This window comes from Pyxicephalus adspersus, chromosome 11, assembly GCF_032062135.1.
Source record: "Pyxicephalus adspersus chromosome 11, UCB_Pads_2.0, whole genome shotgun sequence".
In the NCBI taxonomy this organism is placed as follows: Eukaryota; Metazoa; Chordata; class Amphibia; order Anura; family Pyxicephalidae; genus Pyxicephalus; species Pyxicephalus adspersus.
In genome coordinates, this window is record NC_092868.1 from 11,125,540 (window position 1) to 11,145,524 (window position 19,985).

The 19,985-nt window shown below is 36.5% G+C and overlaps 1 protein-coding gene across 1 annotated transcript in view; it reads left to right on the forward strand.

Annotated features, from left to right (window-relative positions):
* The window catches only part of LOC140341386 (cell adhesion molecule CEACAM16-like), a 40,457-nt gene extending 21,104 nt beyond the window's left edge, over positions 1-19,353 (forward strand). Inside the window, exons 7-9 of the mRNA XM_072427102.1 lie at positions 10,284-10,306; positions 14,947-15,006; positions 17,689-19,353. Coding sequence (XP_072283203.1) covers positions 10,284-10,306; positions 14,947-15,006; positions 17,689-17,772 — 167 coding nt within the window. The 3' untranslated portion in view covers positions 17,773-19,353. The remainder of the gene's footprint in view (positions 1-10,283; positions 10,307-14,946; positions 15,007-17,688) is intronic.
* Positions 19,354-19,985: the final 632 nt, after the last annotated feature.

The following is a 19,985-nucleotide window of genomic DNA, read 5'->3' on the forward strand; positions in this document are numbered from 1 at the left end:
AGGAGTGTGTAACATAGAGGGTGCAGGGTTTAGGAGTGTGTAACATAGAGAGTGCAGGGTTTAGGAGTGTGTAACATAGAGGGTGCAGGGTTTAGCAGTGTGTAATTTAGAGAGTGCTGGGTTTAGGAGTGTGTAACATAGAGGGTGCAGGGTTTAGCAGTGTGTAATTTAGAGAGTGCTGGGTTTAGGAGTGTGTAACATAGAGGGTGCTGGGTTTAGGAGTGTGTAACATAGAGGGTGCAGGGTTTAGGAGTGTGTAACATACATAGTTTATGGGTCAGGGGTGTGTAACATAGAGTACAGGGGTCATGAGTGTGTACCAAACAGAGTACAGGAGCCAGAAACTTCTAACATACATAGTTCCGGAGTGTGTACCATATAGTTTGCAGGGGTTAGAATCGTTTAGTGTGCAATGACAATTAGTAAACATAATCAACAGTCCAGCAAGAGTGCAGGGGTATGAAACTTATAACACACATTGAGCAAAGGTCAGTATATACACCCCAAATGCCCCATAGTAACTGACCCTGCCTATGATTAAATCTACCAATTTTATTCATAGCACATCAGTACCCAGTATGAGACAACACACATGTACAGTTAACTCACACACACAAACAAAGGCATTTCCTGAAAACATCTTTATTGACAGATTGAAAGGAAACTGATAGCCCAGTTCCTCTTTTTTCCTCCTTTTAAAACAAGAACTTGTGGCTGTTGTGTTGTTCTGTCAGTTTATGGGGAAATTGGAAAATGTCAGTGAATACACAATTTGGGGTACCACTGCTCACTGTGTGGTTAAAAGGTTGACATGGAAATGTATTGTCCTAATATGATGCAGAGATGTGAATAAATATTCAGGTGACAATGGTTTTAGACTTGCAGTTGGCTCCATTCCTTCTCTAAGAAATGTATACTATACATATAGCCTTAAATAAAAATTGATGGTTTCAGTCAGTGTTTCTCATTCATCGTTCCTCCAGAGGTTGCCTAGGGTTCCTTGAGCAGCCTTTCAGGTCAGTTTACCTGACACCAATTATTATTTTGGCTGTTAGGATGGCAGCATTTTCAATGATCAACAATAACAGAGGAATTCTTCCCACTGACCATCACACTAATATACAGTGAGCTGTGGATATATTTGATATATAGGGGGTTTTCTGAAGACCTAAAAGTTATGGGATAAGGAAAAAATGAAAAGAGAAGGAAGGTGGCTCTTTAAGGCAATATTGTAATAATCTTTTATTCGTAACCGATGAAATAAAATAAAGGTCTTAACAAACATTCATATATAGTTTCATACTCTGACACATTGGACCTAGTGGATTACATCAGGTTGGTTATGATATATACCAACTCCAATAAAGTAAGGGTCAGTATGGATATTTCTTATTCATGGTCTCCCCCGACACGTTTCGCCCTTGTGGGCTTCCTCAGGGAAGTTGATCATTAAACCGACCTGAGAGTCACAAAGTGCTTATTGCTAAAGGAGCCCCTATGAACCTCTGGAGAACCCTGATTAAGCAAAAACTGGACTAGATAGTGAAAAGAATTGAACAGACTGGTTTACAATAACTTTGCCATATCAACTGGGTGAATCTCGGAACAAATATTGGATTCTGAGTTTCAAGAACTATAAAAGACTGACGGTAATTTATCAACATGTTCCAGAAACCAAATAGCAATTTCAAATGAGCCAAATTATTTTTATCACTAAGTGGCCATGTTGGACAAAAAATTTCCGTAGAGTTTCACCTTTTTTCACAAACAGTCTAGGACAGGAGAAGAATATCACAAATATTAAGCAATTAACTTCCTTGGATTAGATAGGAAGTGAACATCTTCATATTAATAGCCCAACTTCCTGCAGGTCAAGGCCTATAATGACCTCAACATTTGTCAGGCTTTGTTTTGTGAAAATGTATTTATTGGTGTCAGTTGTGTAGAAAAACATTTCCCATGTCTGTAATACTTTTTTGGTAGATTTAGGGAAGTCTCAGTTGTCTGTTATCTTTGTTCCGAAGGTGTTTCACTGTTTGCAGAATTCATCATACGTTGCAAAATTTGTCGCTGACTGAGTGCAATTATTTGCAGACTCGTTGCACAGTTTTTTGTTGTGTAACTTAACACAAATGATAGCACAAAAATTTCAAGGACAATGACATGGCTAGTAGCAGGGCTGTGTTTTGATAGTGCAGCTCAATTTTGTTTTATCAAAAGTCTACATTGGCAATTTTAACATTATATTGTAACAAAATATCAGTTGTAACACAACAATAACTGCAATAAAATAAGTAAACAATCCAAATGCCTCATCAATTTTTAGTTTGTAGGGAAGTTGATATTTAAAGTTGTATATATACTGATAATGTCCACCACGGCTCATACTGGTTGCTCCTGCTTACCTCTATGTCACTATATATTAAAAATAATATTAATATATAGTGCTAAAAATGCACTATTATAGATCTAACATAATATATATTTACTAAAACAACTTAAACTATATTAGACAAAAACATAAATATATATTTTTTTGTAGCAGACCTATCTGGCCTCATCCAACCAATTAAAAGAAGATGGGCTTGTGATGGCCGCATTTGCATTGCATTGGCCAGCAGCCTGTTTTTGGGATTGGTTCCTATAGTTAACAGGTCATGTGTGGGGCTGCTAACCCAGATTCTTTTCTTTCCCTTTCTTCTTTTCTCTCTTTGGTTTGCTTTTTCCTTTGAGCTACCTTTTCTAATGCAGCATGCATCCCTTCCATGTGATTGTTGGCCTCACCACTTACCATGCTTGCTGTGTCTTTTGCATTTACTTCTTGAAAACCTTGCCCCCTTCTTTATTATTATTATTATTATTATTAAACAGGATTTATATAGCGCCAACATATTACGCAGCGCTGCACATTAAATAGGGGTTGCAAATGACAGACTAATACAGACAGTGACACAGGAGGAGAGGACCCTGCCCCGAAGAGCTTACAATCTAGTATCTTCTTGCAATGTGAATAGTGTGTTCTTCCTGATTGGAAATTTGGGAAAGTGGTGCTTGGGTATCTGGTGCCAAGAAATCAGGAAGGCTGCTATTGTACGAAACTGCTTACTGGGAAATGTTTCCTTTATGACTCTGCAAACCCGATGCAAACATTAGTATATATATATATATATATATATATATATATATATATATATATATAGCAACATATATATAGCACTTAATACAGTATATAGTGCCATATTGAAAACATATTAATAACTAAACTGCAAACTTACTGAGGTGCCCCTCTAATGAGAATGTTGCACTGGAACAGCTCTAGGGCATTCTAATTTCTTTTAGACATTTACTAGTAAAAAAGGAGAAGTCACATTCCAGTAAAATTGAAAACCACCAATAACTTTGTGTGAACCAGATACAAGAAGGTGCATATAGTTAAGCAGAAGTGAACTAGAAATCATGTATACAAAAGTAATTCTATAAGGTGGAAAAAGGAACTCTTTGGTCTCATTCATCGAAATACTTCCCTATGTAATAAAAAATACAAAACATTATTACTAATAATAATGAAAGATTCTTAACATAGAAAGCTGGTTTACCAGATCAATGGTTTTTGACCCATTCACCAATTTTAAAAATACACATTAAGGGCTCTATTTATAAAACAGGGAATCTAACATTCCCTCAAACATTCCCTTTTGGCAAACAATTACATTGCCATTCCATTTTTCATAAATAAAGCCCTCAAAGGTATTGAGCTGTGTATTTCACTTCCTAATATGTCAATCAGTTATTATTATTATAATTAAACAGTATTTATATATTGCTAATATATGAGCAGAGCTGTACATTTAATAGGGGTTACATATGACAGACAGTGACACTGGAGGAGCAGAGGATCCTGCCCCGAAAAGCTTACAATCTGATTGTAATGATTGCCAGTATAAATCTGTGTTATACATGGGTTTTGGATTATTTAAAAAAATGAGAATAAATTGGCAATCTGAATAGTGCTCCTTGTTAAATATGCCCATTCATGGATGTAATATTAATACAGAACTGCAATAATACATGTCTTTGTATCTGCACATTGTTCTGCTTAGGTTCCAATATTTATGGTTTAAAGTGAAACTTTTTTCTTGGCTATAGATAAGTGTAAAAAGATATAAACATCTGTCAGGTTTTAGCGTCTAAGAAGCAATCCATTAAATGTGTTTATGGTACAGCTGACAATGTTTCAATAGCCAGGAAGTGAGCAAAAGCCGAAGCTGTCAACAGCAACACAGACATAAATGTCAAATCTCTGTAACAGCCATTTGTTTGCAGGAAAACATAACAAAGAAATCAAAGCTTCCCTTCTCTGTATCTGACTCTAGAAGACTATTTCACATTTGTGGTCAAAACTGCACTACAAGTCAATGGGCTGGAGAGACTGGAGATGGTAGGCTATCATTAGTGAACTTGGGTGATCCAGAAAACCTGTAATGAATCAGGTGCAGGGATGAAAACATTTGACAAATAATAGCAAATTATTTTAATAAATCCATTCCAAACTTGCTGGATCACCTAGGTTCACCCAGGATAGTATATCTTCTCCAGTCTAGGAGAGCTTTTTTAATCAGGCCGAATGTGTTTGCATACATTGCCCATGCATTTGCAGTGGAGAAGAAAAATCAACCGCATAACTAAAAGCAACTTGCCTTGTTCCAGGAACCATGCCCCAAGCCCTTGCAAACACATTCATATGCAAACTCTTGAACAAAGTGGTTCCCAAACATTCCTATACAGTTCAATAGAAGTGGTTTTGAGCTTGGTTGAACTTGTGGTGTAACACTTTTATTTACTGCAAGTCTAAAAGTTGCCTAAGTTATGTTGGTGACCTATAGTCACAGTGTTTCTCAGCCAGGGCTCCTCCAGAGGTTACTAGGGTTCCTTGAGCAATGAGCAGTTTGTGATTCTCAAGTCAGTTTACCCCGCTAGCGGTAATCCCGATAGTGATTCCGGGTGGATTTTAGATACCAAAAGCAGTAATCCCAGTAATCCCGAAACACACTTGGGGTCTCTTAAAGCTAAAAAAAACCCCACTTACCTTCCTCCTGTTGTCGTCCCCCATCATCCTTCTGGTCCCCGCAGGTCCTGGGGGCCGAAGTGAAGAGCCGAGATCAACGTGGTTTCCTGTGACTTCGGTGCGGGTGCCGGTTCGTGCGGGAGAATCAAATAATTTTGTATTGGATTCAATACAAAATAGCTGTATTGATTCCAGTACTTCATATAATATATATATATATGATTATAATATATATATATATATATATATATATATATATATATATGCTACTTTACACTTATATTACATTTTTAACAATTTTTTTAACAGATTTTTTTTCAAATTTATTATTAAAATAATTAATTTAATACTATTGGACATATTTTGGGGAGTTATGTCTAAAAATTATATCCTACAATGTAAAATAAATTTCCATGCAAAAAAATTGTAACACTTTTTGCATGGAAATTTGGACGGAATTAGAACGCTAGGGGGGTTAATCCCAATGATTTTTGCCTGTAAGGGCAGCAGCCTTCCCAATGGCCAGCAGTGTAAGAGGAATTCTTCCTACTGGTCACCAAACTAGTTTACTGTGGGCTGTGGTCATATTAATTATAGCAGGGGGTCCCTGAAGACCTGGAGTTACCCCATGTTAAAAAGGTTGAGACACACTGGTATAGAAGCAGGACAGAAATGATTCACTTGTCTGGTTATACAGGTAATACATGCCTCCTTTTCACATTTCACATTAGGACATTATTATTTCATAAATTACATCAGATATGGTTTATAACAAAGAAAGCTTTCTGTTTTGTAACTATACCAGGTAATTACTAGAAGATGTTTGTGCAAAGTAATTGATGTTTGTAGGAGTGAAAGCAAGAAAAAAATTCAAGGAAGTGTGGGGATAAAATGCAGCCAAGTTTTCATAAAAGGCTTTTCAATGCTTTCTATTACATAGCACGTTTCTAGGCTGCAGAGTAAATCAAGCATGCAGAGACATGAGTTTCACTAATTCTTTCAGAGTAGCAAAGGAATTTTTTTAGTTACACTGTTTGTGGTTGTCTTAGCTAAGGTTATTCATTAAACTGCAGGCAATGGATTTCTTTCCTTTTATTATGTTGTGAACTTGTCTCTCTAATTTATCAAAATCTCTGTGTTAATATATACTGCATGTATTATATATATTCTATATAATAATATATCAAGGGTCAGGATAGTCTTCAAATATAAATTTAGAAAGTACATTCTGAACAACACTGAGGAAGGGAATATTGTATACCGTTGGCAGTCACAAACATAGATCTTCTAACCTTTTAAACATGAGGGACCCCTAAAACACTTTTCAGGTCTGATGGAATCCCGGACAATAGTAACAATATCTAAATCGCAAAGCACATTAGTGTGATGGGTAATGAGAAGAATGTCTCTTACAGTGCTGGCTATTGGAAAGAATGTCACATTTATAGTCAAAAAGATACATGGTGTCAGTGGTAACTAACCTGAGAGGCACAAATTGTTCATTGCTCCAGCAACCCCTGGAAGAACCCTGGTTAATAAACACTGGAATAAAGGATAAGTACTTTCAATGGATATCCTTTGCCCTTACCTGCAGTTATGTAATGCAACTGATACCCCCTATGTACTATTGTGTAAATATACATAGGACTCTATGTGAAAAACAAGGAATAAAACATTCCCTGGTGGGAATCAATTAATGCCATTGCAACATATGGACCTGGAAGATTCCCAGAAGGGAGTGTTTGAGGAAATTTCATGTGTGGCCTACTGCATCCTTCACTTCTTTTTATCTATGTAAAAAGCCAAATAGCCCATTAATGCTCTTGTCGGGTTTACTACGGCTCCAGGTCCTAAACAAAACAATAGGAGATGGTTCTCTTTTTGAGCCAAAAGTAGACCCAGAGCATGCTCAGCTCAGTAGTACACTACAATTGATTGTTTATATGGAAGGACCGGAGCTGAGGAACAGAGGGATAGGAAATGGATATTTACCTAACAGAACAACCCTATTGAAAAATTCCATTTACATTTCTTGAAGTGATACAAACTCACTGGTATTGGTAGGCTTTTTGCCAAAATCAGCAAGTATGCATTGCATACGTGCCAATTGATGCGACTTACCTACCTTTTTTTTAACACTCCGAAGGGATGTCTGGTCCAAGATCTTGTCACTGCTGCACCCCCTGAAGCCACTATATTTACTGCGGACCCCTTGGGATCCACATCCATCCTCTTCAACTATTGAACAGTAACTGATGCATGCACAGGAGTTACATACACTCCAACATCTAGGTGTAATTCCTGTACTGTTGAAAATAAATGGCTGTGTAGTGTAAGGAAAGAACAAAAAGCCACTAGAAGGTTTTTTGGGACAAAAAAGGTTTCCTATGCCAAAATCCTCTTCCTCCTGGTGACTTTTTGTACTTTGAATTTACTTCCACTTTAAGTGCAAATGAGGGGCAATCTTAATCACTTGAACAATATATTCTTCAAATTTTTAAATTATAAAATAATATTGAAGTGACCATATATGCAAAAGTTTGAAATACCATCACACATGTATTTTCTCTTTGGATATTTCATTCCAAAATCATGGACATTATTATGGAGTCACACCCCCCTTGCTTTTTGCTTTTGTAACAGACTCAAAATCTCAAATTTAAAGATCTTATAGTATGTCTGGGGGATTTGTGCCAAAAAGAGCTGGTTTGTAATTATCATTCCAAGAGATACACCCAAAAGAAGTAATTTAAGGTTAGTGCTCTATGTAGGCTACTGCAGTTCCTTCAAACCAAACTAATCAAGCCTTGTCCTTATGACAATATATTTGAGCACACAGCCACATACATGCCAAAAAAGACCTTCCCTAAAACTGCTGGAAAAGAAAATATTGACTATATCATATACGACACATCATATATTGCTTATTTGTATGATTTACTAAAAAGCTAACACTGCCGGCTCTGATGGAGGGAGTACTTCCAGGCACATGAAGCACATTGGACTCTTATCTTCAAATGTGCACTATATATTGTTTTCTTGGTTTGAATCCAAAGATCAGAAGGGGTATATGAATTGCCTGCTCAGTGCAAAAAGCACAAATATTATTCAAACACTTCTCCTTGTTTGGTAACCAGCTCCTTCCATCAAACATTTGGCACTTCCTTGTAACAAGACAATGAATATACATTATGTATTTTTTTCCCAGATTGCTTTACAGAGAAATTCTTTTTACATAATTGTGCTCCAGTTTTATAAATAGCTGCTGACTAAACCCTTTTGACAAATATACTCTGCTGGTACAAAAGGAAGAAAAGTCGCCTAGTCACATGATGAGGAAGAGGACTTGAAGTTTACCAGTTAGACATCTATTCAGTCTATTACTATGGTAGCAATGTTATTTATCGAATAACTAAAGCTGAGCCTAGAAAAAAAGTTGTGCTCACTTTCATCCTGTAAGAGCAAAAATGTGGTATTCAGAATAAGCAAAAAATCCTACAATCTCATTAAGCTATTAAACAATAACTTTGTAAAGTATATATTCTCTTCTCCTGGCAATTAATCTTATAGAAATGATCTCCAGATATGCTTCATGCTGATTTAGATTAAGTTTCAGGATGTCTGTCAAAGCATGTGTACCAACCAATCATAGTGCAATTGCCATTTTTAATAAAAACATTTAAAAAAGGAAATATTAACTAACTCCACTAACTAAATAATAACTAATAACTCCAGTCTCATTTTGCACACTCTGACCTCTGCACAAAAAGCATTAGAATCTGCAGCAGGTAGCTGCAGCCCACCTCCTATTTGATGGGCTGTAAGCTCACATCTGCCATCTGTGGTATCCCTGCTCTGCCCTTTAAGCTGTTTGTTTTCTCTCGTGTTAGTTATTTAGTCCCAGGATCATATGTGGGCACTTGCTAGAGTGCAGTGTCAAAAAAACAACTCAGACAATATGCAATTTCACCAGCCTATGCTAATACAGCATGTGCTGTGAAATCCCCTGCCCTTGCTGAAGTTTACTGTTCTGCTGTCATTGTCTTTATTTCACACATATCTTTGCTATATCAACACATCTGAGTCACAAACCATGTCAGCCATTCATGGTAATACAGGGTTGCACCTCCTGTGCTAACAATGTGCCTGCACAAACAAAGAGACAATACAAATGAGCTGAGCTTTGCTAATTATTGTGCTATCAGCAGTAGCAATATAAATGGATAATGCAATGGCAGACTGTTTGAAGACTAGTTCAGCATAGGTGTAGGGTTTGCTCAGAGCTCATCGTTAACGCAGAGAAAGGGTTGTTCTGATTTCACTAAATGGGAAAGTATCATGGAAAAAACATGTACGGCACTAAAGATGAGCATAATGACTGTGCTGAGCTGTGGAAGCAGTAGAGAGATCCTGCCTGCCGACCTGCAGTTCTTGTATTGATGTAATAGGCTAAGAAGATTGATTATGCAGTACACGATTTGGGTATTTAAAAAAGTACCAAGAGACATTTCAGAATGTGAGAAAGGGAGGTTTAAGGGTATTTTTAATGTGCTGGCTAGAGTTCAGTGTTAGGTAGTAATAACATTTAATCTTGTCCTCAAAAGTCAATATCCAAGCTGCCAAGTCTATTATTAATCCACTACCCATGACTGCTGACATCCAGATCGTTCAACCCAGGAAAAGGTTCAGTGCTTGACCTCAAATTCGTAAGCCTGCTGGGGGCAGTGCCAGAGTGTAGGTTGGTAAGAAGAAAATGCTGTGTAGTTTAAGGAGCTTGAGCTGCGTACAAAAATGAAATTACAGTCTAACTTCAGCTTCCGGTCTGAAAAGCTAAATGCTTGCCAGGAGAGCATCAGCATTTTGTCTTTGTAAATCTGTCCAATAGCCAATAATTGGAAAAAAACTACTTAGTTATGTCAGGTGAGGTCAATCTGGCTGATAGGATGGAATGAATAAATCCCAAGACAGTGTAAACGGAATAATAAAATATTTGGAAAAGAAACCGGTTCCCATACAAGAATTTTAACGGTGATGTTTGCCTATGATTTTTGCTGTAATTATGGATAAAGAAATACATTCATGCATTGAATTGGCTCTTTGTTCGCACAGACGGGGCTTACAGCAATAACTTCTGCCTTGCAGCTAAATAAAAAAACCTGTTCAGTGACTTATACATATAAATTGTCTCATCTTAATAAAGGTCTTTTTTTTTATTCAGGTCAGACCAACCCTTCAGTTCTGGTAAGCCAACATATTATTTTTATAATTAACAATCATTTTTCATAATGTATGTAAATGTGCCCTGGGAATGTTCTGCAAAAGAAAAAAAAAGGAAACAATGAGGAAGTGTTTAAAAGGAGACAATGTTACACAAGAAAGGAAGATGCTTCTGACCCAATGTCTTGTTTTCATTGTTCTATTTAAACAATTGGCTAAATTTAATGCAAGCGTAAAGAAAAAAAAATGAAAAAAAAAACATACACATAAAAAATAAAACCTATAGGAATTAAAAATAAAAAATTCTGCCTGAAATATTTTACTAGCTTCAATGTGCAGCTTAAGTTGAGGTTTAAATTAGCTAAATGCATTCCAGGGGCATTATAAAAAAAGAAGTACAAAGCCTTGGGCCTTGTTCTCACCTTTAGTGTTGATGTTCAAATTCGGGTTGTCCTTATTAGTGTTGGTGACTTGTCCACATTTATCACCTGTAGTGCCCTGTATTCTTTGATGGAGAAACTCTATCCAAGAATACATAGTAAAAGCTATGTTTTTCAATAAAGTTTCTCTATCCAACAACACAGGGCACTACAGGTGATGAATGGGTGACTGTAGTGCCTGGACATTTACCTCTCCAGTTCCACTACAATGCTCGGGGACTTGTCCCCATTCATCACCTATAATGCCCAGAGATCCCGCAATGATATGAGGTTTTCCACGGCTGCACAGCCACAGGCATCATTGTGGGAAAACCTGTAAAAAAAAAAAAAGTTAGTTAAAAAAACGCAAACATTCAATAAATTACTTTAAAATTATTTTTGATTTTTTTTTTAAACAAATTTTTTATTTTTTTCCCCCCAATTTTTACCGCGAATCATGTTTTTCGGGTCAGATCTATCCGAATTCAAACAGCCATATTCGGGTCGAATATAAGGACAACCCAAATTCAAATAGCAACACTAGTCTTTATATTCGACCTGAATATGGCTGTTCGAATTCGGATAGACCCAACCCCAAAAACACCGGATTTGACTTTGCAAATTGGTGTGTAAATAAATGTGTGTCTTTAATGTTAAAGTAATTTATTGAATGTGTGCGATTTGTGTAACTAACTTTTATTTTTTTACAGGTTATCCCACAATGACAGGATGATGCCCATGGCTGTATCTGAACTGTATGTGACTCCACGCCCCGTGACACTGACAGGATCATTCCCACGGCTTCATTTATTCTGAGCACAGCCGTGGGAATCCTCCTGTCAGTGTGGGTTCCCCGGGCACTAGAGGTTAAATGAGGACAAATCTCCCCATTCATCACCTCTAGTGCTCTGTGATTGGCTGAGGAAAGGTAAACCCTGATGACAGCTCAAGCATCATCAGTATCTTCCTTCCCCAGCCAATCAAAGAGCACTGGAGGTGAATGAATGGGGAGACTTGTCCCCATTTAGCCTCTAGTGCCTATCCAAGGACACATACTATAGTTACGCCAGGGCTACAAGAGCAATCAGGGGAGTGGAGATGTCAGCTCTGCTCCCCTGATTGCTCTTGGAGTTCTACACAGTCCCGCAAAATACCCAGAATTTCCTCCCCCATTGACTTTAATGGTGCTCGAATTCGAAGTTCGATAACCCGAACAATATCCCTCTATTCGATGGAATAGCTGTTGAATCGAATAGTGAGATGTTCGACCAGCACTACTCAGTATGGCTGTGTACTGTGTTTTTCCAAATGCATTTCCGTGCATTTTTCCATTGATTTCACGCCGCAGCCTATTGATTTAAATGGGCAGTCCAATAAACTACAGAATAAAATGTAAAATTATCAGCATGTTTCCATCCATTATGCTCCAGTGGTATAGTAAGGCAAAAAAAATCCTTTTGCCTTTTCCAACATGATTTAAAAAAACAATTTTTACTCTCCATGGAAGCTGATGTCCCTCTGCAGAAGTCCAACGTGTTCCCTGAGTCATTGGGATCATTATCTTTATATCTTTTAACCTCTGCAGAGACCATTGCATTTACACAGAGAACAAGTTTGGGGTCCTGCTGCACTTTGAGTATTCTCAGCTAATTTAAACTGAAAGCACAGATGTGGTTTTAAAATGCAAAATAGAAAAGTAATACTAACAATAACACATGAAATAGAAAAGAAAATATAAAAAGAAAATTCAATCCTAAGAAAATGTGGGTTGTTACTGATAGTTACCTAATAACATTATTCTGTTTTTAAACTCTAGAAGGAGTTTTGTCACATTTAGTGTAAAGCCCCAACAAGAAAGTGGACAGCAGTTTAAAATCAACATGAGGAGGGAAATGTAAGAAATCTAAAAAAAATTAGTAAAATTTTAAATATGTAGCTTAGGTGGAATTTACTGCAAATTAACCATGAACTAAAGAGAAACATGTTGAATTAGTCTAAGAGATAAAGATGTCAGAGAGCAGAACCTCCTGTGCAAATTCGTGATAAAATCTTGTGTCAATTTCCCCTTAACCATTTAACTGGCAGAGCATTTTTTTGTATTGACATGCTAAAATTCTATTATTATTATTTTTTGGGACCGTACTGATAAAAACCTATAGATCATATATATATATATATATATATATATATATATATATATATATACAAACAATATGTTTTTATTATTGTGGATAAAAAACATGGTAGTTACTACTGAAATAATATGTTGCATATAAACATGTCTGTTTACCAAATCTATATTTTCAGTAGAAGAAAAAATATATTAAAACTGTATTTGTAAAGCTCTTCTTTTCTTTCACTCTTTTAAATATTTGAGTGATTTGTTAGATATGTTTGATGCTAAAATTACCTTTCTGATTCCTGCCAGACACTGTAATCTGCCTGGGCACACAAACCACAACCAACTCCAGATATCCTTTTATCACGTTTTATTATTGTCGTAAAACACGACAAGGGTTAAGTCCGATAAGCAAAGTACAGGAGGGTAAGGCAAAGGCAGGTCAGGAACAATCTGAGGTCAGGGCAGGCAGCAGACAAGAATGGTCATTAACAATCCAAGGTCAGGGCAGACAGAGTTCAGACAAGAGTCAGGTTCAGACCAGGTCGCTATGGAAATGACAAACGGGATTAGCATAAACCAACACAAGGACGCACCCAAGCACACTGTGTTCACAGAGGCTGATAGCGGGCAATGGTGTACAGGACAGGCTCTCCTTAAATGGCCAGAGTGACCAATGACCTTGCGCCACCTGGCGCCATTTGATTGGAGAGTAACTGAATCCCCTGCGGTCGATTGGCCGCAGGGAATTCAAACTAACTATGTCCCGCCAAACTAACTATGGCAGCCAAGTGCCACGCCCTCGCAGGACGGGTAAGTTCCTTACAGAAATCATTCGATTTTATAATCTCTGTGCACTCTACCTGTACTTTACTGTTACAGGTTACAAATGTTGCTAGCTCTTTCTGTTGACTTATGCCCCCTATGCAATAATATGTAGAATATAAGTAAGGGAGATGTTAGGGTATGTTTAGTCCTTTTAATGATTGAATGATAACTCTGCTTCTATGTAGAGAAAGTACATGGAGTTGCCAACGTAGGTTAGGAAATTAATTATTGGATCACCAAGTATTACATAAATGTTTGAACTCATGTGTAAATTGAAATATAAACACCAAGTAAGGTTTTTTGGGGGCAAAATACATCAAATATAAAATGTCTTATGAATATGTATCCATAAACAAAAATGCAGGTACAATATAGTACAAAATATGTTCATACATTAATATTCAACTGATTCTTACGTAAGTATTTAGTCCAGAGTCAAGTCCAAACCAAGAGAAACCAACTTGTTTCACAATGCAGCTTCTTCAGGGATGGTAGATAACACCATGACTGTACAGTAACAGGAAGCACTAAATCACTAAATAACAGTGTCATAATATTGAATAAAGGTGGAATAAAATGTTCATTAACATCAAAATATTTCATAATCAAATATAAGATACACATGTATTTTCTCTGACTTAAATATAGGTTTAGATTATATTGGACTTACCTGTGTAAGATTTGAAGTTGCCTGATAGAGATCCAAGTCTCAATCCAAAATGTTATTCTTAAAGACTTACCTTATTAGTGAATGAAGGTGCTCAGTTAAAAGTATAAATAGAATATTAATAAAATTGTATTTAAATATCAAAAATTTAAAACCTTTTGTATTGCTAGATTGGGGATATTTAGAAAATATCAATGTGATCAAATTTAGACAACAATAAATATAAGTACTATTATATGATCCTATTAGTATACCAAAAATATTTTAATACTATTCCCTATTCTAGGGAACAGATCCTGTTAAGTAAAAATATAATTAAAATGTTCATACCATGAATCACAGGAATTACTAATAATGTCAGGATGGAGAAGGGTTAAATGCTGATATGGATGGGTGCCGGTTGCAGCAGAGGCTGCAGTGTTCTGAACTGCCCACCTAAAAAAGTAGGGCAGATGTGTCAGATTGATACAGGAGGTAACCCCTCCTTCCCACAACTTCTCTTCAAATGGAAATAAACATTTAAAAAAAACCCCCTGAAATAAAAGGACTGGTACACTGAAATATATATTACATTTTTGTCACATGTTCATTTTTCAAAACTCTTTTGTTTAATTGTTTGTTCTCATTTCAGGAACCTGAGGTGCAGTATGCTGATGTTGTTTTTAGCAAAAACATGCCAAAAAAGCCACAGGTGAGGCCCTCATTTAAAGATATACAAAAAAAAAAAAATAATACAAACGTGAATAACTAAATTTTATGTATGCAATGCAAGTACTACAAGCACATTTTCATTAAGCACTCGTCGAGTGCAGACTACGACTCTGATGAAGCCATTAAGGTAATGAAACGTGTTGGAAGTAGGTCTGGAAGCACTAACACTTTGTTACTTATTTCTATATCTGAAGATGAGATCAAAATACAGAAAACAACAACACAGCTTTCCCCTCTTCTATTTGAGCTTTAAATTATTGAAATAATATTTTTTCAATGATAAGTGCAATACAGTCCCTGCTGATTCTATGAGAAATTCAGTGTTGAATTGTGAACTATTTAGTGTTATCTTTCTGATGGACATTGTGATTATCTGCCCTTATTACCTTTTAAATTACTGATCCTGAATGAAGATGCCGCTCTGGTGTTCAGCTAATTGTCACACTGTTATCTGCATATGTGAATGAGATCACTGATGCCAAAGACCACTGATCTAATATGCATGAGCTAATTTACTGCCAATTGTGGACTTGATTGGTTGATCTAGTTGTAAATTATTCAATTATCAGTTTTGAAAGATGGCACACATGCATACATTATTCTGCCCCTGTGGTAATTGGGGATAGGGATGGCATGAACCACACCACCATGCCCAGGATGCTCCAACAGATGGGAGTTTCCAATTGTACTTATAAAGGATACATCATGTATCCTTCTTCTGGGCAATCCAATCTTTGCATCAGATCAATTATCAGATTAGAAGTGAAAACTGACCTGTGTGTACTAGCACATGCATGTCATCGTGCACGCGCTGTAAAGCAGCACATATCTCACGTGATGGTTCAACATATTGCAATCACAGGAAGAGAAGAATAATAAAATATATTCTGATTTATTGGTGTCCAACATTTTCCTTAAGTCACAGCGCACCTTATCAAACCAGTCAGACCATGTTACCTGTTGGCAGGTTGGCTACAATTTTTTTCTGGTATGTTATGTTGCCATGAGATCATGGCACTCAGTGATTTTCACATTAAGCCTCCAAATATGAACCGTGGGAGAATAAGTTCACATTTTCACGTTCTGGTTATTTTGACACTTCCTTTTGGTTAAAAATAAAAATCATATTTCAGTTTTCCCACTAAATGCACAAACTTTTTTCTTCCTCCTAGCTAAGTAAAACATTCCTGTAACGTATTTAGTCATTAAAATAAAAAAAAATCAGCTATTTCTCCCCCTTTATGGAAATAACACAGGTTGACTTTAAACTTTAAAAAAATACGAATTTGCAAAAAGATATTGGGTCCTATTTATTAAAGCTCTCCAAGAGTTAAGAAGATGGACTACCATGGGGGGACCTGGGTAATCCAACAAATCTGAAATGGATTTCTTAAAATTCATTTGCTATTTGTTGCTAAATGTTTTCAATCCTTGGCCAGATATATTACAGGCTTCATCATCCAGTTTTACCCATGATAGTCTATCTTCTGCAGTATTGGAGAGCTTTAATAAATCATGCCCAATGAAAGAGCTTCCCAGGAGCATAGCAGAGGAATGTTCAGGTACAAATCTGCATATACCCTCTACTTTTACATATTTATATACAAGTCAAATGTACATTTATGCATACTTGTATTTAGGTCTGAAATGGACCCTCATCAGAGGGAGCCAACAATCGTGTATTGGGAAAAGAAGAAGAAGAAGGTTAACCTCCCTAGCGGGTCATTTCTTTCCTGGTTTTATATGTCTAAAAGCGGTACATTGTTTTTCATGAAAATTTATTTTACAGTATAATAGTATGAGTATAATAAAGTTTGAAACACAAAATCATGTTAAAATATTAAAATTGAATAAATTAAAAAATCTATATATTTATTTATTTATTTATTTATTTTTAATATTATATATATAATATACTTATACTATTATATATACTGTAAAAAAAATGTTCTTGAAACCAATGTACTGATTTGTACACATATAAATCCAATGTATTGCATTAAATACAGTTATTTTGTATTGAATGGAATACAAATGGATTTTGAATTTCCCGTCCCACGTACACATGCACCGACGTCACTGGGAACTCTCCCCAGTGACTCATCGGGTGCAGAAGCCGAGGAAGAAGAAAGGGGTTACCACTTTCAGCAACTTTTTTCTACCACGAGTCACACTTGGGGTTACCGCTAGGAAGGTTAATGGACAGATCTCACAGAATGCACCCCTACTGTATATGGTCAGTATGGTATAGGAAACAGGTAGTCCAAACTGATTGTGTTGGGAGGGGTTGGATAATAGTGTACAAGCCCAATGGTGATCAGTACTCCAGTAGAGATTCCCAAAAGAGGTGCTTATGTGTTTTTCCCGAGGAAGTACAGACTTTTATCTGATGAATCTAGTATCATTTGGTGAAACGCGTCAGAAATAAAGTTCATATAGTATTGGATTCACATCCAGAAAAGTATTTTTTTTTTTTTTTAAGGTTGTTAGTCTCCCTTTTTGTTTTTTTAACTTCTTATTCATTTTATCTTTTTGGGTCCTGCTTCTAAATTCTAGTATTGTAATTCAAATAATTTGCTTATTACAGTGAAGATTATCCTAAAATATTATTGGATCTGTTTGTCATCTCCATATTTAAACCGGCCTCTGCCTTTTCTTTCAGCCCACTCCTGAGTCACTGTATTCCAATACAGCCGCCATTTCACGCCCTCCCGAGGTTGTGTATTCCGAGCTGCGACGTAACTGACCTTGGCCGCCTTTCACTGGAAATGGAGCACAATTTATGCCTTCCTTTTAGTGTCACTCAACATTCTTACCATCAGGATTTTTGATGATGTCACTTTTGTTCTACTGTCATGGATTTAAAGAGCTCAACTGAGTGCTTACAGGAAGTAAAATCAAACTTGGCTAAAGATTCAGTTTTCAATTCATGCTCAAAATTCACCACAACGTAGACCACAACGGTGCTGAGAGAACTGGGATGTCAAGCCAAACTGTAGAAGTGAATAACAAACATAGACTTTAAACTGTTGTTGGTCAACATTGTATCTGAAATCATGTTTACAGTTCAGATTGAAATTTTTGTTTTTAACCAATTAACAGCCATTTATATGGTTTTCCGTTTTACTTGCAGTTTTATGTTTACCACCTTGAAATGTATTTTTTTAATAAAAAACCCACTTATAATTATGTAGATAGGTGTAGAATATGAATACATTTTTGTAATATATTTTTTGGGCATTAAAGTCAAACCAAGGAACAGAAATGTAATTTCTTGCAGTTTACTAGTCTGTAAATGTAATGGCTGTTTTCTTTTTTTCCTTTGTTGTATCCTGATAAAACACACTTCCTATTCCTAGTGGTTACACTAATTTCTCCACTGTATGTATGGAGGGAGACATGGTTGTCACCACATGCTGGGCTTCAAACGTGTCTACCGTGTCTACAATTTTCACCTCCATTATATGGAGGCTGGTAGGATTTATGGTTCACCATGGAACCCAAAGCTGGTACAGGCATTTTCTGTACTTTTTTAAAATGTTCTTAGCATAAAGTATTAAAACCATTGGAACCACTAGTAGGCTGGTAAACAGCTATATATTCGGTTTTTGCAAGTAATTTTAGTTGTCCTCAGTGCAATAGTTATTAAAATGGACCTATAACCAAAATTTTTACTTTACTTAAAAGGGGAGACAACCCTTTTACGGAAAGTAAAAATGTTCTTTTTTCTCTGCAAAATTCTTTTTTTTAAGGCCACGGTGATCAAGACTGAATGGCAGTGCTGAGCTTCCTGGGACACCTACGTCAACCATCCCAGGAGGTTCCTGGTTGCTCATGGGCAGAAAGGACATTTTCCTACATTGAAGGGAAGGAAATGGCAATCTCACACATGCGCAGTGAGATCGGCACTCTTTTACCCCTCTTTACAGCAGGCTTTGTCACGTGATCCCATGCCTGCGCAGTGCGAGATTGTGTGACATAACCAGAACAAGGAAGAAGACATGACTAAGATGGTGGCGCTGGCGCTTGCTCCACGTCTTGAGGATGGGGACCCCAGGACAGCACAGGACCCAATCAGGGACATCTCAAACGGGATTGAGGGATCTGCGGAATTAAAGGTAAGTATTTTTTTACTTTTAGTTTAGCTTTAAGCATGTTTGTGCTTTTTTTATACATCTGTACAGAATTAACAGTTTGTAAAAATCAAATTTAACTCGGTACATTATAATGTAACTTTAGATATTTTGAATTTTTTTGTGTTAAAGAAATAATGTTTTTTTGTAAAATATTTTTTAATGACATCATTAAATATAGGCAATTCATTTTAGTTGTGTTTTCCTTTTATTTGCTTATTAATGAAATACTATTAAAATCCAAGTGTTTAAGTAAAAAGGATTTTGTTTCTCTATTAGGAGGTGGGTGCCCTGTAGGGAGGTTTGATCCTTGTTTGTCCCTAGCCATTCATCCCTTACACATCTACCATATTTTTGGGATTGTAGATTTGGCATATTCACCTCCTCCTAATATTCTCCTAATATTGTGCCCTTTCTTTGTTTCTAGCAATGACAAAAACAAAAAAGGAAGACACAACAAGGATTTTTTTGGAAAAGGAAGACAGCTTTTTCTGTGTTGGCACAGCTGGAAAGGTTTATCCATTTCTTTGCCAAAAACCTACGCGCCAAAAATGCACCTAGCAACAAACTTGCACTGGGTAATGGGACCATCTAACATGGTGCCAGAGATCATTGTAAGTACCCAGAGAAAACATTTTCATAGACAGAACCTATGCCACCCTCAAAACTAGGAATGAGCGAGAAGGCCTGTGGCATTTTTTCCTCGAACTTACAATGGGTCCGTGAAATTTCGGAGAACCAATTTTGCACAACCTTCTGAAGATCAAGGAAATCCTTACTATCTCCGGCACTAGAGGTCAATTAACCTCTAGTTAGCTGATCAGTG